Below are 19,819 nucleotides of genomic sequence, written 5' to 3'. Positions count from 1 at the left end.
ATCACAGTTCACTTTGGAGTTGCCAAGCAGGACCAAGTCGGAATTCCACTCGCCTTTCAACTCCGACCATAGTGGACCTCAGCAAAGTCTGCAAAAAGATGGAAAACTACTTTCTAAAATGGATACTAACCTTTTGCATGTTCTGCACTGGTAAGATGTTGTAAGAGACAACATTTTATTATTCATAAGATAGGCTTATTCTCTGTGTTGTGCAATGCTTTTATTTGGAGTCGAGGATAATGGGACATCTGCAGTAGAGGACTTTGTATCAACGAGTTTGTAGTTTGAAGACGTTTTTGGTAATAGAATTGGTCATAAATTGTTTTAAAGCTCTTTGGCAAAATACTCTTATATAATATTGCATATATGAGTGTGTGAATTATTTACCTGTACTTTGTCCACTGAAATTAAACGTGCACCCCAGAGATGATGGCAAAGTGGAACCTGCATCCCACCCAATCTTATATCCACAGTGATACAAACCGAACATAAACACCTGCTAAAGTCACACAATCAAATCACTGCAAGCAACATTATCTTTGTATCTGTAAATGTTATTTTATTGAACAAATATGAATGTTGTGGATAGGCCAGCAATAATATAACTTTCTAATTTTATTATGAGATGATCATGATGATGATGAAAAAGATTGTGACAACGATGATGATGCTGATGAAGACGATGTAATAATGATGATGATGGTGATGATGATATTGTCCATGTCTCAGTGTCAAGTGAAGGATGCTCTCTGGAGATGAAACCCTCCAGGGTGGTGGTGGGGTTTGGGGAGCCTGTGTCTGTCAGCTGTGAGGCGTCTCGCCCGGTGCGTGTCCTAGGCTGGGAGTCAGCCATCGGGTCAGCACACACCCAACAGGACCGTGCTGTCCAATGGAAGGTGGACAGTCTGATCGACTGGATCGAGGAGCCTATCTGCTATGGAGTCTTCTTCACTGCACCCAGACAGTGTGAGGAGAAACTCAACCTCATCCTTTACAGTGAGTCAACCTGGCCTAAATAAAGCTGCCTTAAAGGCAGAGCATGGGTGCTGTACATGCATCAGACCATATTTCATAATGATTCATTATGTTTGTGGCGACTGCTACTACATGTACATGTTGTGCTTGACACACTAACCAGCTGATCTTTCACAGAGACTCCAGACAGCGTCACTATCAGCTCAGCGAACCACACTGGTCCCATGTCGGAGGGGAAAGAGTACCAGCTGCTCTGTGATGTCCAGAACATCGCCCCCGTTCAGTACCTCACCCTGAGGTGGTACAGAGGGCAGACTGAAGTTTACAACCACTCTTTCTCTGACCTGACCCCTGCCTCCCCTGTCCAAGTATCCTCCATCCTCCTGATCACCCCAACCAAAGCTGATAACGGAGCTCAGTACAAGTGTGTGGCTCAGTTGGACTTGGGACCAGAGGGACCACAACCGTCTCCTTCAGTGACATCAGAGCCTCTCAACGTCTCTGTGAACTGTGAGTCTATCCACTCAACCCAACCATTAATAGTTTCATGAGAAACAATGAAATACAATTGTGTTTGTGTATTTGTTTATTTGCAATATCCATCCCTTTCCCTTCTACTTATTTTCTCAGACCCCCCATCCTTCCTCAGTCCTGAGGCTGAGACCCTGCACATTGGAGTGGGGGATGAAATCACATTAAACTGCACGGCTACAGGAAGCCCCAGTCCTGTGTACAGCTGGCAGTCTTCAGATCCCAAAGAGAAGATGGAGGACCAACCTGTTCTTACCTCCTCCACCTTGCTCCCAGGGACCTACACCTGCATTTCCTCTAATAAGATTGGCAAGAAGAGTAAGCAGTTCATCATCAAGACTAAGTCTTAAGGTAGGAGGACACAATGAAGGGAGCATTGTTAAATGCAAACATTTAGTGGACTGAGCTAGCACTCCTTCCCATCACACTTGTTATAGAAGCCATTGTTCTTATTTGATTTTTCTAAGGTATGTAATGTGAGGAGTCTCTTGAAGGTACAAAGGGCCACATTGGAGGTATGTCACTTTAATAACTCTACCTACATGTACATCTTACCTCAATTACCTCGACTAACTGGTGCCCCCGCACATTTACTCTGTGCCAGTACCCCCTGTATATAGCCTCGCTATTGTTATTTTACTGCTGCTCTTTAAATATTTGTTACTTTTATTTTTTTCTATTTTTTTCTATTTTTTTTTAGGTATTCTTTCTTAAAACTGTATTGTTGGTTAAGGGCTTGTAAGTAAGCATTTCACTGTAAGGTCTACACCTGTTGTATTCGGTGCATGTGACAAATACAATTTGATTTGATGTGACTTTTCCCCGCAGTGGAGTGTTGGCTTTAAAAAACAAAAGTCCAAATTTGGGGGATTAGCAGAGGGAAGATATTGTCTGTCTCTAATATCAATTTGCACTGTTTTGTTACAGGTGTCAGAGAGCGTCATCAATGTCAGCCAGACCATCACATAGAAAAAGAAGAATCGCCTTACATTTTTAAAGACTTTGGTCATGTAGTAGTTTATAGTAGCATATTATTGTGTTATGATTGATTCTTGTTGTTATTGCAACATAACGTATACTTTGATGTGTTTAAATATATATGTAGGGTATACGGTTCACTTTCAGAGTGGAGAACCCTAGAACGCGAGGTAGTGTGAATAGTTATACACTCCATGAATAAGCTATCCATTAACTTTATTTTGGAAATCTACATTGTTGTTAATGTTCTTTCTCTCTTTTTTACGTGTCATAATAACACTAATAAAATGACAAATGTAAATGTCTATGGTCAGTTGGTTTTATTATTATCAATGATGGTAGGCTATTATTATTATATCTACAAAATAATATTTATATTTCTTTTAAATTATAAAATACTTATGCCTCACCCACATGCGTTTGCCTTGACGTTCTTCAATGACGAGTTTACGTAGAGACGTGGAAGACGTCTGAACGGAAACTTCCAGGGTTTCCTCCTTAGCTAGCGCTACATTGTTGTTCAGCAATAGTAAATATATTAGCTACCGATATAATTTCTAACAAGGTTTGAAGTTAGCTAGTTACGTTGTAATTGGCTATCATTAGACTCACATCTGTTATTATCACGTTAACGTGCTCTTGCTGCAAGCAAATTTTTAGCCTGCTAGCTAGGTAGCTAGAATGACAAGTAGGATAGACTACAGCGTGTGGGACCACATTGAGGTTTCAGATGATGAAGATGACACGCATCCAAACATCGATACACCCAGCCTTTTCAAATGGAGACACGAGGTAACGTTATGTCGATTAGAGTGATGCATTTGATAGCTAACGTTACTTGGTCTCTGTAAGTTAGCTAGTTATCACATTATTAGCTAGCTTGCTAGGTTTGCAGATGATGTAGCTAGCAAATAGCTAGCTACGTTATGTAAACAGCCTGCTATCGCTGATAAACGCAATGGAAAGTTTACATAACGTTTGTCACAACATTTGGCGTTATGTGTTGTATAGCTAGTTATCCTCGATGAGGTCCCTTTGTCCTGACCCCTCTCCCCACCATCTACTAGGCGCGTGTGGAAAGAATGGAGCAGTTCATAAAGGCTGGTGAGGACCTGGAGAAGGGGCTGGCTGAATCTAAGCGCAAGTTGACTGAAGCACAGAAGAAGACAAAGAATCTGGCCAGTTCAGCCACGGACGATGCCAAAGCCGAGCTGAGCAAGGCACAGGCCGAGGAGAAGAGGCTGAAGAAGGAGGAGCGAGACTGGGAGAAGAAACTGGAGGACCACCGGCGGGAAGAGAAGAAGATGCCATGGAACGTGGACACACTCTGCAAGGAGGGCTTCAGCAAGGTGGGTTTAGTGTGTGGAACCACTGGTGCTCCCTGGCTGCAGGTGATGGTTATTTGCTGATGCCACTTGACTTACCCCACTCACACTCTCTCTGTCCTTCTCTCTGTCTCTCCTAGAGCGTTATGAACGTTAAGCCAGATGTGAAGGAGGAGACCGAGGAGCAGAAAGAGCAGAAACACAAGACCTTTGTGGAGAAGTATGAGAAAGAGATCAAACACTTTGGTGAGAGTCATTACCCCATTCTTTGTTGTCCCCATTCTTTGTTGTCCCCGTTCTTTGTGAGGTGTTGTCATGGCCATGTTCTCTGTTGTCTGTGTTGTCAGGTATGATGAAACGCTGGGACGACAGCCAGAAGTACCTATCAGACAACCCTCACCTGGTGTGTGAGGAGACGGCCAACTACCTAGTCATCATGTGCATTGACCTGGAGGTGGAGGAGGTGAGAGCAGGACCGTAATACTACAAACCTCACCACTAATAACCCATTAGGGCTTTCATCCACTATACATTCCCCCTGAGGACACTCATCAGGGTCATGTTCAGTAGGGCACAAGGTAGCAAAACGTTTTGAAACAAAGCTATAGTGTTTCTTGTTGGACAAGTCCAGGTAGTCCTTCCCTGTTTCAGTAAATTTTCTTACGTTTGGTGCATAATCCTGGTGTAGAGAAGGTTATAAAAGTAGGTCAGTAAGTGATCGTCTGATCCTCTTTATTTGCCCAAAAATACCTCAGTACGAAGTACACATGCAGTTGCCTGTTCTTGATACAGATGAGCATACACAAGGCTTAACGTCAGTGTCCTGTTGATGTTTTCCCCCTGTAGAAGAAAGCTCTGATGGAGCAGGTGGCCCACCAGACCATAGTGATGCAGTTCATCCTGGAGCTGGCTAAGAGCCTAAAGGTGGATCCCCGCGGCTGCTTCCGTCAGTTCTTCGCCAAGATAAAGGTTTGTTTGGTTGTGACTAAGTGTGTCTGTGTGTAAAGGTAATACATTTCCCACTTGCACTCAATAGCAAAGCATATAGACCAACAACGGTTACATTTCCCTCTCTCAGACTGCAGATCAGCAGTATCAGGATGCCTTCAACGATGAGCTGGAGTCCTTTAAGGAGAGGGTGCGCGGCAGGGCCAAGATCCGCATCGAGAGGGCCATGAAGGAGTACGAAGAGGAGGAGAGACAGAAACGCCTGGGGCCCGGAGGACTGGACCCTGCCGAGGTGTATGAGTCCCTACCTGAGGTACAGGACATCTACTGCTGCACCTCCTCCTTCATTTAGCACCATCCTTACATCATAATCATCATCCCTACGTCTGTTTTTGGTTTTGCAAGTTAAAGAAGCCATTTATTTTGTCCTGTTTGTAGGAGATGCAGAAATGTTTTGACGAGAAGGACATTGCCATGTTGCAGACTGTCATCACTAAGCTGGACCCAACGGTAGGTTACAAAACCAAATCCATTGCTGTGTTTCTTATGTTATATTGTCTTCCACATGCTCGGGGCAAGCATATGACAACATACATTGTACTACAAATGTAAAGGCACACTCAATAGTGACATAAAACCTCCTGGAGTTGTTATAAACTGGTGCTCTGAATGTTGTTGTTCCCACCCCTCAGGAGGCTAAGGTCCACATGAAGAGATGCATTGACTCTGGCCTCTGGGTCCCTAACTCACGGGCAGACGAGGGAGACGACAAGGAGGAAGACGCTACTTATGAAGAGCTGAATAAGGAGATGGGCGAACAGAAGATAGAATGATTGACATTAATTGACTTTACGATGATGATATTTTCATCTATGTAGTCATTACTTCTATTGCTACTCCCAATGTTTTGTCATGAATTTGTCCTTAACGCTTTGGAACAATGTAACCTCTCTGTGGTGATGTCCACTCTTTGTGGACAACAATATCACACCAATATCACTTGCTGAATGCTTTTCTTTTTTTAAACATAATTATTGCTTGGGCCTTATTAGTAAAGCTGTATTCTTAAACTTGTGTGTGCCTGTACATAGTCTCTTTGTGTGTGTGTCTGCCTGTACACTGTGTGTTTGTGTGTGTGTGTGTGTGTGTGTTAGCCAGCCAATCTGTTGTCTACCTTGTATCTGTGTGCTTTCAGTTGCTGGGGAACATTGTTTCTCTTTTTTATTCAATAGTCTCACTACAGGTTCTGCATGTATAGGGATACGCACGGCAGGATTTGAGTTCTTGATGTGATAGAATTATACATAGTGCTGTAACGTGATGGTATGTAATGCATACTCTTTTGGTATAGCCTAGTACCTGAGATTGAAATGGGATCATATCAAAATGTGACATATTTTGAATTGCGGTGTACTGGCCCCTTACGAGCTTTTTGCTAATTGGTTTCTCCTTCACTTGACCAGCAGGTGTCGCCTCACATCACCTTTTACGTTGATGGGAGAATCACTTTTATTAGTATTTGCTATTAAAAATAACACTGATGTGGTGTACATGAGTCAGTATAGGGTGTTCTTGAATTTTGATTTATTTGAAACATTGTAAGATCGTTTCACCTGTCTTCCATTGCATAATAATGCTAAGTGCAACATCTATCCTACAAGCCAACTGTAGTACAGCTGGTTCAATGGGGGTGGCCAAACGTGGCTTTCAGTGTTTTCGTCTCGTAGCTGATTTCTCTATCTATGCGCTTCACGGGATTACGTGGGAGTAGGGGAAATACGCATTAGGAAATCATACGAAGACTGGACTTCGGTTCAACCTGCATTGGGTTTTCTAACTACACGTTTTAGAGACGCAACTAAATGGTAAGAAACCTATAGTTTGACAAATGTGCAGTACAATTTACAAATCCCCTTGTTTATTCCAGCATTGGCGGATAAAGCATAGGAAGTGGGCTTTATGTCTCTGGCTTACAATTGTTTACAGTACACGGTAGGCTATATGCCACTATATCCGTAAGAAATCAGTTCGATGACACAGTGATTCATGTATTGGTGAGAATAAATTGTGGAAACATTGGATAAATCATATCCAGATTTTCATGTCATGTTATCGTTTCAATTGCGTCTTTACTGATGTTCATGTGCAATACCCGGAAGGCCTTACTAGAAAATATTCTCCGAATATGGTAATGTTGCTGATAAATTACATGGTAACAAATCTATTTGATCCAGATGTGCTTACTTGCTACAATAAGGCTATGTTTTTTAATGAGATGCCAGAATTCATTGTAATTTCAATACGTTTTTTATATATACAAAACCCATGTATAAAGTATAAAACATATGTCTTTCATTGTTATCTACTTTCCTTTTCAATGAGTGATTCTGCACTGCAAGACACTGTATTGGATTACTGTTTGTGGTAAGTGCTAGATTACAGTGAAATACCTTTCTCTTACTTCCAACCTGTGACAGGTGTAGTGACCCAGCCTGGTCCACGATGTCTCGAAGTGGCCGCTCCAAGAGGACAAGGTCATCCACAGGCCAGTGTGAGCCTCCTCAGGGACCAGGCGTCCATGTCTATCTGTTCTGGACCAAGGGAGGGGAGCGCTATCTGACCCACACAGAGGGCAAGGTGACAGCTGAGGAGCTTTCTATCTCTGCAGCACAGACTGTGGGTAAGAGCAAGTGCCATTTATTTTTCTAATGAAACAGATACAATATTTTGTGCGAGTATTGAGAAGGAATTTAGGGCTCTCAGGTTAGCTGTGTGGTGTTCTGTTTCCTCATGTTTGAGGACATTGGCAGCCTGGCACATAAGGGTGTATGTGGGTTGATGACCCCAGGCATCTGGGTTGCACAGTGCATTCGGAATGTATTCAGAACCCTTCACTTTTTCCACATTTTGTTACGTTCAGCCTTATTCTAAAATGATTTAAATAGTTTATTTTCTTCATCAATCTACACACAATACCCCATAATGACAAATCAAAAACAGGTTTTGAGAAATGTTTGCAAATGTATTACAAATAAAAAAACGGAAATATCACATTTACATAAGGATTCAGACTCTTTACTTTGTTGAAGCACCTTTTGGCAGCGATTACAGCCTCAAGTCTTCTTGGGTATGAGGCTACAGGCTTGGCACACCTGTATTCTTCTCTGCAGATCCTCTCAAGCTCTGTCAGGTTGGATGGGGAGCGTTGCTGAACAGCTATTTTCAGGTCTCTCCAGAGATGTTCGATCGGGTTCAGGTCCGGTCTCTGGATGGGCCACTCAAGGACATTCAGAGACTTGTCCTGAAGCCACTCCTGCGTTGTCTTGGCTGTGTGCTTAGAGTCGTTGTCCTGTTGGAAGATGAACCTTCAACCCAGTCGGAGGTCCTGAGCACTCTGGAGCAGGTTTTCATCAAGGATCTCTCTGTACTTTGCTCCGTTCATCTTTCCGTCGATCCTGACTAGTCTCCCAGTCTCTGCCGCTGAAAAACATCCCCAAAGCATGATGCTGCCACCACCATGCTTCACCGTAGGGATGTTATTTGCCAGGTAATGAGCGGTGCCTGGTTTCCTCCAGACGTGACACTTGGCATTCAGGCCAAAGAGTTCAATTTTGGTTTCATCAGAACAGAGAATCTTGTTTCTCATGGTCTGAGAGTCCTTTAGGTGCCCTTTGGCAAACTCCAAGCGGGTTGACGTGCCTTTTACTGAGGAGTGGCTTCCGTCTGGCCACTCTACCATAAAGGCCTGATTGGTGCTGAAGAGATGGTTATCCTTCTGGAAAGTTCTCCCATTTCCATAGAGGAACTCAAGAGCTCTGTCAGAGTGACCATCGGGTTCTTGGTCACCTCCCTGACCAAGGCCCTTATGAATTTACCACATGTGGACTCCAATCAAGTTGTAGAAACATCTCAAGGATGATCAATGGAAACAAGATGCACCTGAGCTCAATTTTCGAGTCTCATAGAAAAGGGTATGAATACTTATGTAAATTAGGTATTTCTGGGGTTTTTTACATTAGCAAAAATGTTTAAAAACCTGTTTTCACTTTGTCATTATGGGGTATTGTGTGTAGATTGATGAGGAAAATAAACTATTTAATCCACTTTAGAATAAGGCTATAAAGTAACAAAATACGGAAAGGAGTCTGAATACTTTTCGAATGCACTTTATGTCATTGAAAGGGTTTATCCAAGGTGTGTGTAACCTACATATCTGTCCCCCCTAGGTATCACTCCACTGTGCCATGTTCTGTTTTCCCTATATGACCCTGAATCCCACTGCTGGTACAGTCCAAACCATTTCTTCAACCCAGAAGAGAAGACAAGCCTGACACTCCATTATCGCATGAGGTTAGTTAGTGTGTGTGTGTGTGTAAAAAAGGCTGTCCTGCTCCCCTCTCTACCTACATTTCCCACAGTCCCTTCAGTTTCCCTTGAGTCCCGTTAGTTTGGCTGTTCAGCATACCTTCGTTATCCCTCACCCATCATAGCCCTGCCATTCCCAACCAATCAGAGCGATTGGAAAGGCGCATCTGGACACTGCACCCACCCACTCAGGTCAGAGTGTTATCGTTGTCCGAAGAAAGAAGACGCATATTTCTGATGACTATTTTTATTGTGGACAGTAACCTGAATGTGGTGCGTGCATTGCGAAATAACCACAAATCATTTGGAGTAACACAAGTACTATTCCACCAAGATTCACTCCCAGTCAAGATTCATGTTATATTACCAAAAGTGGGTGTGTGCTTAATGTGTGTTTCTCTCTTTATCTATAATTGTTACTATGGTGTGAACGGGAAATACAATTGGCAGTGGTGTAAAGTAACTAAGTAGTCGTGTGTGGCTCAGTTAGTAGAGCATGGCGCTTGCAACGCCAGGGTTGTGTGTTCGATTCCCACTGGGGACCGGAATTGAAAATGTGTGCACTCACTACTGTAAGTCGCTCTGGATAAGAGCGTCTGCTAAATGACTGAAATGAAATGTAATGAAAAGGAAATAAAAACCCTGAAAAGAGAAGCATCAGCATTGTTCTCACCGGACCCAAATCCCAGTCAGCATAATTGTACTAGCAGGTGAGAGCATTCACAGCCGACCGCTCAGACGGGCGAGGGCATACCAGCCAACCGTTTTTATAGTGTGTGTTTGTGTGAAAGAGTGTTAGTATCGGTCTGTATGGGGAGACTATGCACTGTATGCTTTTACGTACAGGCATATTTCTATAGGGGATTTTCTCTTTCTGTTCCCAGGTTTTACTTTCGGAATTGGCATGGGTTGAGTGAGAAGGAGCCGTCAGTGCTGCGATATGACCCACAGTCAGGGACAGGGCACGAGGGTTCACCTCTACTGGAAATGCCCTCCCTGGAATACCTCTTCTCCCAGGTGAGTTTCAGAATGAGGCGTGGTTTATCCCAAATGTGTTTGTATTCATATATTCCTGTGGAAGTGTACATTCACATAACAATCCTGTGTCACACTTACATTTTCATATTGTGAACATGTGTAAGAAAAAGTAATAAGTCATTTCCTTTTTGTTTCTCTTAGGCAAAGTTTGATTTTGTGAATGATGTCGTGCCGATGGAGGATGCTCAGGGAAAGGAAGAATTGAGTCGCTTTAAGAATGAGAGTCTGGGGATGGCTGTGCTGCACCTCTCTCACCAGGCCCTGCACTCAGGCTGCACGCTACAGGAAGTGGCCAAGTCCGTCAGGTAAGCCATGAGTCAGAGTGGATGGGTGCATTGCTTCAGGAAGGGCTTTGACAAGGTTTCAGACATTACAAGGTTTCAGACATTACTGAGGCTGTGTTCAAAATGTCACCTTATTCACTATCAAAAGTAGTGCACTATATAGGGAATCTAGTTCCATTACAAACGCAGCCTTAATGTTTTGTATTACTTCCATATTCCCCTTGTCATACTGTAGCTTCCTGCGCTGCATTCCGAGATCCTTCTCCAAACACATAGCGAGGGACAACTTCCTGACCAAGATCCGTATCCGGCGTGTGTTTGCTGACTTTGTGAGGAACTTCCAGGAGCACACTGTGGACGTAGGACGCCTGGGCTCCCAGGAGGTCATGTATAAATACCTGTCTACTCTGGAGCACCTAGCCCCCCACTTCGGCACTGAGACCTTCCTCGCGGCCCACCTGGAGCTGAGGCAGGACGGGAGCGGCTCCTACCTCACCACCAGCCACGCCCACGGGGCCTCTGACCCTGAGAACTTTGGCCCTCAGGCCACGCATGAAGTCATGGTGTCTGGTACCAAGGGGATTCAGTGGAGGAAGATCACTGTGCAGAAGGTATGTCTGTCTGTCCCATTGGATGTCTATCAGGCTCTTTTGACTTCTAATTAGAACTGTGAGTTTTGCCTTTGTGTGTTTCTCGTAGTATGCCTTCTTTGGGATGTTCTGTAACTTTGTCTATCCATTCTAGGCTCAGGCCAACAGTTACTTTGGGAATGATTACTTAGGGAATCGGAAAAGTGTGAAGCAATCGCTCCTCCAGCAAGAACCCAAATCCTTCGACACATGGACGTCTTTCTGCGACTTCCCTGAAATCTCCCACATCGCCATCACTGGAGCCAACGTCAGCATCATTAAACAGGACAACTTCTCTATGGTTAGAGCACCTGCCTCTCAACTGCTTTCTGTTGGGCCCCAATTTTATCTTGAAATATACACACTTAACTCAAGATTTATACAAAATCCTGAGTCAAGTGTTCAGATCTCAAGTTAGGTTTGGGTGTGTGTGTGAAGTTGCATCTTACTATATGATGTATGTCTATATGGAAGCGGGGTATCTGACTGTGAAATGTGTGTAGGTGGTGTTTTCTGGGGATGATATGTTTATATGTGTGTAGGAGGTTGAAATGATGTCCAGCCTGGAGGCTCTGTCTTTCGTCTCTCTCCTGGACGGGTACTTCCGGCTCACTGCAGACGCACACCACTACCTGTGTCACGAGGTGGCTCCGCCCAGAGTAGTGCTCAGTGCCACCAATGGCCTCCATGGACCAATGAAGTGAGTAACACACACACACACATACACACACTGCCCTGGCTCCCACTACAATTCTGACTGTCTTTTTCAGTGATGACTTTGTGCTGCAGAGACTGAGGAAGGAAGCAGTTGAAGAGGGAGCCTTTCTTGTGCGCTGGAGCGTCCTCGACTACCACCGCATCATATTAGCTGTTCTAAACAAGAGTCAGGTAAAAGTGCCTCCACATCAAACCCTGAAGGATGGGGAACATGGCAAATGTAGGGTAAAAAAATATAAAAGCAATACAATGTCATTAGAAGTTATATATTTGGATGCATGTGTGTGTCTTTGCTGGCCTCCTATAGAATGGACAAGCTGCAATCCACAAGCAGTTCAGGATCCTGCAGAGGGGTTCAGTGTTTTCTCTGGAAGGCTGGGACCGAGAGTTCTCCACTGTCAAGGAGCTCACCGACAGCCTCAAGACCTTTGTGCTCAAGTCTGGCACAGACAATTTCACTGTGAAGAAATGCTGCCTACCCCGACCTGCAGGTTAGTTTTTGTGTGATGTGTGTTTTATAGATGTGCATTGGTGCTGTGCTAACTTAAAACAGCTCAACATATGTACAGAGATGTTATTCTGTAAGGGAGTGTTGTATTGTGTGTCCATGTTTTCCTGTACTGTATTTGAACGAGTGTTTGTGTGTGCTGTAGAACTGTCCAACCTCTTGGTGATGAGGCAGGGTGCGGACCAGTGTGTTCAGCCTGACTCTGTGGCCCTCTGTCTGACTCAGCTGAGGTTCCATCAGATCAAAGAAAAGGAGATCACCCAGGTGAGAGAGAGAGAGCATTCTTCTCTTCTATATATCTCTCTGCCCTCCTTTGTGTATGTTTCACCTGGGTTATATTCAGTAGGGCACACCGTAGCGAAACAATTTGCAACGGTACCTCCCAGTTTCACTTAATTTCAAGACATTTTTCCCTACTGAACACTGATGCACTTCTCTATCTTTGTCCAGGTTGTACCCAGTACTTCTAAAATGTCTGTATGTCTGTTTGTCCCTGTGCTCAGGAGCAGCATCTGGGCCGTGGGACCAGGACCAACATATACTCGGGCATTCTGTTGGTGTGGGGCGGAGCGGAGGATGAGGATGAGGAGGACAAGTGGAACAACAACCTTACTGATTGCAAAGGGATCCGAGTGGTTCTTAAGATCTTGGACCAGAGCCACAAGGACATAGCATTAGTGAGTTACCATTACTGTATCATTGCCAGCTCATTATCCTCTTATAAGCATTTATCGCGTGATGAGTAACCTTACCTGAGACCTGAAGACTTTAGCTCTGTCAAATAATGCCTGGGCTTTAGCTCTGTGCGATAACACCATCCCACGTTCCAATTCAGTTTGCCACTATCACGCAACGGTTTCTTATGGACCTTGTTGTTTCTAAACTACCGTTTTCACCAATTCAACTCTGTTGAATGTGAACCTTTGTTTACAATGTCCTTCCTCTTTCCTGTCCTCTCGTAGGCGTTCTTTGAAACAGCCAGTCTGATGAGCCAAGTATCTCACAGTCACCTGGTCTTTGTACACGGAGTGTCTGTCAAAGGATCTGAGAGTAAGTCACCATGCCACTACTCAACCTCACACTTCCTCATTCAGCTGTGCAACTTCCTTCTTCAGCGCTGACACTTCCCTCTCAGAAGGTGAATTGTATTGGTTGTTTGAATTACAAGGCAACTGTACTGGTGTACAGTACAACCACAAGTCCGACTCTCAGCCAAACCATAGCCCTTTAATTAGACTCAATACATTGACGTTACGGTCATCTGTAACAGTAAGTGGTGTGATCCTTGATAATAATTCTTGTCTTTGACCTGTCTGCAGACATCATGGTGGAGGAGTTTGTGGAGTTTGGGCCTCTGGATGTGTTCCTGCGAAGGGAAAGGGCGCTGGTCACTCCTCAGTGGAAATTTACTGTAGCCAAACAGCTGGCCAGTGCCTTGAGCTACCTCGTAAGTCAGCCTGATACCCTCACATCACAAAAAACTACCATTATTCCTAACTCATTATATGAAACAATTATATTTTAGGGTGTTGGGGTATCCTGTCTTCTGTGATAGCCCCTCCATTTCAAACTCCAAACCCTTGTGTCTATAGTTAATTTATTGCCAACCCTTATCTCCCACTGTTGAGTGTCCTTAATGTACTGTATGTTGTAACCCCTACCACCTGGTTACTGCAGGAGACTAAACAACTGGTACATGGTAACGTCTGTGCCAAAAACATTCTGGTGGCTCGCCGTGGTCTGGAGCAGGGCACCTTTCCCTTCATCAAGCTGAGCGATCCAGGCATCGCCCTCAACGTGCTGTCCAGAGAAGGTTAGTTCCTACCTGACCAATAAAACAGTTAGTTCCTACCAGACCACTTCCATGTTGGGCAACACTACATGACAAATAGAATCTCTCCACAGTGAGTTATTTTATTTTGGCTACTCTTGATTTCCGTCTCTGGTGGTTTTGCTTGCTCTTCATTCTTTTAGATCAGATTGAGTCACAGGAAGCCCTGCGCAAATCACTTCCTGGTTGCTGTGAGGCCCATTTCCTGTTGTCTTGCACTTGTCATCATATTGACACTTTGCACGAAGGCTTTAGAGGTCATGTTGTTTGTGCTGTGAGACCATGTGATTCATGTAGCTACAGAATGTAGTGGTATTATATAGCCGAGCCTGGTCTGAGTTAGGCTGTCTGTGTGCTCTACAGAGCGTGTCGAGCGAATCCCATGGATCGCCCCGGAGTGTGTGCCAAGCGGTGCCCCCATCGGCCGCGCTGCCGACCAGTGGAGCTTTGGTGCCACACTGCTGGAGATCTGCAACAATGGAGATTTGCCCATGAGTGGCAGCACACTCACTGAGGTACCTACAGCCCTATCATCACTGCCCTCCAATTCTCCTCCTCTAATCATAACTAATTTATCTGCCATCCTCTTGCCATGCCTGTGATTCATGCTGACCCCTGACCTCTCTCCTGCCAACAGAAAGAGCGTTTCTACGAGACGCGGAGTCGCCTCACCGAGCCCTCGTCACAGGAACTGGCCAGCTTCATTAGCATGTGTTTGACCTACGAACCCCGGGAGAGGCCGTCCTTCCGCACTGTGCTTCGAGAGCTCACTGAGCTACAGATCAAGAGTATGTCCTCTCCTTTTATTCAGTTTCCTCTTCTGTCTTTAGATTGACCACATTTTAGTGATTGATTACTGTTGCTTTAATATTGCTGTCCTGGTTTCTGATCAGATCCTGACATATCCCCCCTGGAGTCTCTCCCGGACTTTGACCCGAACGTTTTCCTAAAACGCTACTTGAAAAAGATCCGGGACTTAGGAGAGGTGAGTTAATTTCCCCGCAGAACAACATGACTCTTATAAACCTTCTTCTGTTGTACTTTGTGATCTACTAGCTTTATGTAAAACAGTATTCCCTGGCCTCCCTCTAACTGAGAGAATGCTTTGTGCTCTCTCTCTGTCTCCAGGGTCACTTTGGGAAGGTGATGCTCTATGTGTATGACCCAGCCAACGACGGGACAGGGGACTATGTGGCAGTGAAGGCCCTGAAGCATGAGGGAGGCAGCCATCTCCATGAAGGCTGGATGAAGGAGATTGAGATCCTCAAGTCTCTTTACCACAGCAACATAGTCAAGTACAAAGGCTGCTGCTCTGAGCTGGGTGAGTAGCATGTGATCCAGTCAAGCTCACCTGTCTGTCATCCACCTGATGTATATGACCAGCAGTCTCATTTTCATACAATGCTTGTTTATTACGTTTCTTGCTTGGCTCCTTCCTACGTATTACATGTTCATGTGTGGGGGTTTCCAGCATCTGTTCACATATACAGTAAACATGTGTAGGGTAGCATCTGTATGTATGAGTGTAAATGCCTGTTTTGTTGTTGTCTCTCCACAGGAGGGCAGATGGTACAGCTGATTATGGAGTACCTACCCCTGGGCAGCCTCAGAGAGTACCTACTCAAACACCGCCTGGGCGTGGCTCACAGCCTCCTCTTTGCACAGCAGATCTGCCAGGTGAGACAAGAGCACTGCATGGGGGGCTGGTAATATAAAGATATACAGTGCTATGAAAAAGTATTTGCCCCCTTTCTAATTTTCTCTACTTTTGCATATTTGTGATACTGAATGTTATCAGATCTTCAACCAAAACCTAATATTAGATAAAGGGAACGTAAGTGAATAAATAACACTACAATTACATATTTATTTAATAAACAAAGTTATGCAACACCCAATTCTTACTGTGGAATGCAGTGTTTGGTTTTCGCCAGGCATAATGGGACCCATCTCATCCAAAAAGTTGACTCAAGTTTGCCAAAAAGCACCTGGATGATCATCAAGACTCTTGGAAGAACGTTCTATGGACAGATTATTCAAAAGTATAACTTTTTGGACAACATGGTTCCAGTAATGCCTGGCGAAAACCAAACTCTGCATTCCACAGTAAGAATATCATACCAAAGGTCAAGCATGGTGGTGGTGGTGTGATGGTTTGGGGATGCTTTGCTGCCTCAGGACCTGGACGACTTGCCTTACTAGAAGGAACCATGAATTCTGCTCTGTATCAGAGAATTCTACAGGAGAATGTCAGACCATCCGTCTGTGAGCTGAAGCTGAAGCGCAGCTGGGTCATGCAGCAAGACAATGATCCAAAACACACAATCAAGTCTACATGAAAATTGCTAAAAAGCAACAAATTGGACGTTTTGGAATGGCCTAGTCAAAGTCCAGACCTAATCCCAATTGAGATGTTGTGGCAGGACTTGAAACGAGCAGTTCATGCTTGAAAACCCACACGTCACTGAGTTAAAGCAGTTCTGCATGGAAGAGTGGGCCAAAATTCCTCCACAGCGACGTGAGAGACTGATCAACAACTACAGGAAGCATTTGGTTGGAGTCATTGCAGCTAAAGGTGGCACAACCAGTTATTGAGTGTAAGGGGGCAATTACTTTTTCACACAGGGGAATTGGGTGTTGCATAACTTTGTTCATGAAATAAATATGTAATTGTTGTGTTATTTGTTCACTTATGTTCCCTTTATCTAATATTAGGTTTTGCTTGAAGATCTGATAACATTCAGTATCACAAATATGCAAAAGAAGAGAAAATTAGAAAGGGGGCAAATACTTTTTCATAGCACTGTACGTAATCTAGATTCCTTCTAATGTTCTGTTTAGTTCTATGGCTGGTATACTGTTTGGGTTCAATTTGAAGATTTGCTATCCAATATTGGAATATTGTTTTATACAGCAAAGGATGAAAGTACTGTATTTTCTTCTCTAACCACCACTCTCTTTGGCCTTGGCCTCCCTCATCTCTCCTCCTGCTGTTTTTCCTCTCCTTTTAAGGGGATGGATTACCTGCACTCCAGGCGATACATCCACCGGGACTTGGCTGCCCGGAACGTACTGGTGGAAAATGAGCATCTGGTGAAGATTGGGGACTTTGGCTTGACCAAATACATCCCAGAGGGAGATGTTTACTACCGTGTGCGTGAGGATGGAGACAGCCCTGTGTACTGGTGAGTCCTGGAGCCATTGAGCAATTACTTCCCTGCTGGGCTCTTGGCTGCTAATTTAGAGTCCAGATGTGTGCATTAAAAAGGTGTCTTACAGTAACCTTTGACTAATTCTACAGGTATGCGATTGAGTGTCTGAAGGAGAGCAAGTTTTCCTTCTCTTCAGACATTTGGTCCTTTGGCGTGACACTCTATGAGGTCCTGACCCACTGTGACAATCGTCAGAGCCCTCCAGCGGTACGAAACCACACCCTCTGTCTCTCTCAACCAGCTCAGTCTAAATCTGCATGATCCATTTAATCAAGGCCACCAACCCTTTACATAATAGTGATGCAGTCAGTGTGTGGTTTGGTGAGTATTTATTGTGACGTGTGCGTTTGTATGTGTTTTTTATAGAAGTTCATTCAGATGATGGGGAACGTGCAGGGTCAGATGACGGTGATGGTGCTGATCAAGCTGCTGGAGAAACACAATAGGTTGCCCTGCCCCCGAGACTGTCCTCCTGAGGTAAAGCATACAGCTAAACACTCACACAGTCTTCATTATTTCTGTAGGCCAAATGCACCTAGGGAAATGAACATGTCTTGTTTTCAACAGGTGCACATGTTGATGCAGCAGTGTTGGGACTTTGACCCCGCGAGAAGGCCATCTTTCAAATCCCTCATTGAGACCATTGAAGCGATTCGCAAGACATATGAACGGCAACCCAATGTGCAGCTGGCCCAAATTAGCCAATGATAACCTTACTTTTCCACAGGCCAGCTGGCCTTACTCCTGTATACCTCAGCACTTTGCTACATAACTCTACTCTAGAGTCTACACCACACCCTGCATTCTTCTCTACACCACAGTGCCCTCTGTCTGTTTTGAAGGAATATACTGCTCTATGTATTAATAAATGAGAACTCAGATTTTTAGTCATTCTCATCCATTCATTCATATAGATGACCCCTTAGTGATGGCACAAACCTTGTCTTATGTTGATGCGACAGATTATTATTTTTTAGGTGTGAAATTCCCTGAATGGCAGCCATAGTGCTGTCTCGGGAGTAGAAACGGGTCAATGTTCCATGACTGATCCAATTAGGTTCTACATTTTAGCCAGAGTTGGAGGATCCCATTCATATAAAATATTTACTATCCAGAACAGGAGAGGCGCTGTCATTCCACATGATTTGTCATTCATAATGTTCATATGATTAATATAACACTGCAATTGAGGCATGTATATTACCAACAGTTTCTTTATTTCTTTATTGGTGTAAATATAAAACATGTATTGTTTTTTATTGTATCATATCATGTCTTTCCTTATGTTTGTATGTATTACATGTTTGAGTGGGTGAATGCTGAAAATTAAGCATCTGTATCACTCCGATCAATGACTGTTTAATAAATTTGACCAAAGCCCAAAAAATGCAGGATGTGAATTGTTAGTTCATCATTTGTAACACTTTCACCTAATGTAAATGACCCATTTGTGTATTTATTCAGAAAAAGAGGGTTGAGTGCAAAGCAAATCAAATCAAATCAAATTGTATTGGTCACATGCGCCGAATACAACAGGTGCAGACATTACAGTGAAATGCTTACTTACAGCCCTTAACCAACAGTGCATTTATTTTAAACAAAAAAAGTAAGAATAAAACAACAACAAAAAAAAGTGTTGAGAAAAAAAAGAGCAGAAGTAAAACAAAGTGACAGCAGGGAGGCTATATATACAGGGGGGTACCGTTGCAGAGTCAATGTGCGTGGGCACCGGCTAGTTGAGGTAGTTGAGGTAATATGTACATGTGGGTAGAGTTAAAGTGACTATGCATAAATACTTAACAGAGTAGCAGCAGCGTAAAAAGGATGGGGTGGGGGGGCAGTGCAAATAGTCCGGGTAGCCATGATTAGCTGTTCAGGAGTCTTATGGCTTGGGGGTAGAAGCTGCTGAGAAGTCTCTTGGACCTAGACTTGGCACTCCGGTACCGCTTGCCATGCGGTAGCAGAGAGAACAGTCTATGACTAGGGTGGCTGGAGTCTGACAATTTTGAGGGCCTTCCTCTGACACCGCCTGGTATAGAGGTCCTGGATGGCAGGAAGCTTTGCCCCAGTGATGTACTGGGCCGTACGCACTACCCTCTGTAGTGCCTTGCGGTCGGAGGCCAAGCAGTTGCCATACCAGGCGGTGATGCAACCAGTCAGGATGCTCTCGATGGTGCAGCTGTAGAATTTTTTGAGGATCTGAGGACCCATGCCAAATCTTTTTAGTCTCCTGAGGGGGAATAGGCTTTGTCGTGCCCTCTTCACGACTGTCTTGGTGTGTTTGGACCATGATAGTTCGTTGGTGATGTGGACACCAAGGAACTTGAAGCTCTCAACCTGTTCCACTACAGCCCCGTCGATGAGAATGGGGGCGTGCTCAGTCCTATTTTTTTTCCTGTAGTCCACAATCATCTCCTTTGTCTTGGTCACGTTGAGGGAGAGGTTGTTGTCCTGGCACCACACGGCCAGATCTCTGAC

General features: G+C 44.2%; 3 protein-coding genes across 3 annotated transcripts; all 3 read left to right on the top strand.

Moving 5' to 3' along the window:
* Positions 1-2,521, top strand: LOC311104370 (vascular cell adhesion protein 1-like). Its single transcript, XM_084146186.1, has 6 exons — positions 1-150; positions 730-996; positions 1,153-1,485; positions 1,606-1,857; positions 1,974-2,021; positions 2,434-2,521. Exons 1-4 carry the CDS (start codon positions 99-101, stop codon positions 1,854-1,856), a joined length of 903 nt encoding a protein of 300 aa, XP_084002312.1. The 5' UTR covers positions 1-98; the 3' UTR covers position 1,857; positions 1,974-2,021; positions 2,434-2,521.
* Positions 2,522-2,933: 412 nt separating this feature from the next.
* Positions 2,934-5,831, top strand: LOC311104369 (hsp90 co-chaperone Cdc37-like). The gene is made up of 8 exons (XM_084146185.1): positions 2,934-3,276; positions 3,552-3,833; positions 3,950-4,055; positions 4,157-4,272; positions 4,656-4,778; positions 4,888-5,070; positions 5,196-5,267; positions 5,450-5,831. The coding sequence occupies exons 1-8, from the start codon at positions 3,166-3,168 to the stop codon at positions 5,588-5,590; spliced, it is 1,134 nt and encodes a 377-aa protein (XP_084002311.1). The 5' UTR covers positions 2,934-3,165; the 3' UTR covers positions 5,591-5,831.
* Positions 5,832-6,528: 697 nt separating this feature from the next.
* Positions 6,529-18,730, top strand: LOC311104368 (non-receptor tyrosine-protein kinase TYK2-like). The gene is made up of 24 exons (XM_084146184.1): positions 6,529-6,622; positions 7,235-7,437; positions 8,984-9,107; positions 10,007-10,139; positions 10,302-10,465; positions 10,680-11,055; positions 11,189-11,374; positions 11,616-11,773; positions 11,844-11,961; positions 12,098-12,281; positions 12,444-12,562; positions 12,802-12,975; positions 13,261-13,348; positions 13,618-13,745; positions 13,976-14,111; positions 14,493-14,644; positions 14,767-14,917; positions 15,023-15,114; positions 15,258-15,450; positions 15,688-15,806; positions 17,142-17,314; positions 17,431-17,548; positions 17,708-17,818; positions 17,909-18,730. Exons 2-24 carry the CDS (start codon positions 7,260-7,262, stop codon positions 18,047-18,049), a joined length of 3,516 nt encoding a protein of 1,171 aa, XP_084002310.1. The 5' UTR covers positions 6,529-6,622; positions 7,235-7,259; the 3' UTR covers positions 18,050-18,730.
* Positions 18,731-19,819: the final 1,089 nt, after the last annotated feature.

Source organism: Coregonus lavaretus, assembly GCF_964263955.1.
Source record: "Coregonus lavaretus genome assembly, chromosome: 28".
In the NCBI taxonomy this organism is placed as follows: domain Eukaryota; kingdom Metazoa; phylum Chordata; class Actinopteri; order Salmoniformes; family Salmonidae; genus Coregonus; species Coregonus lavaretus.
This window is presented reverse-complemented; position numbering and strand designations above follow the sequence as displayed.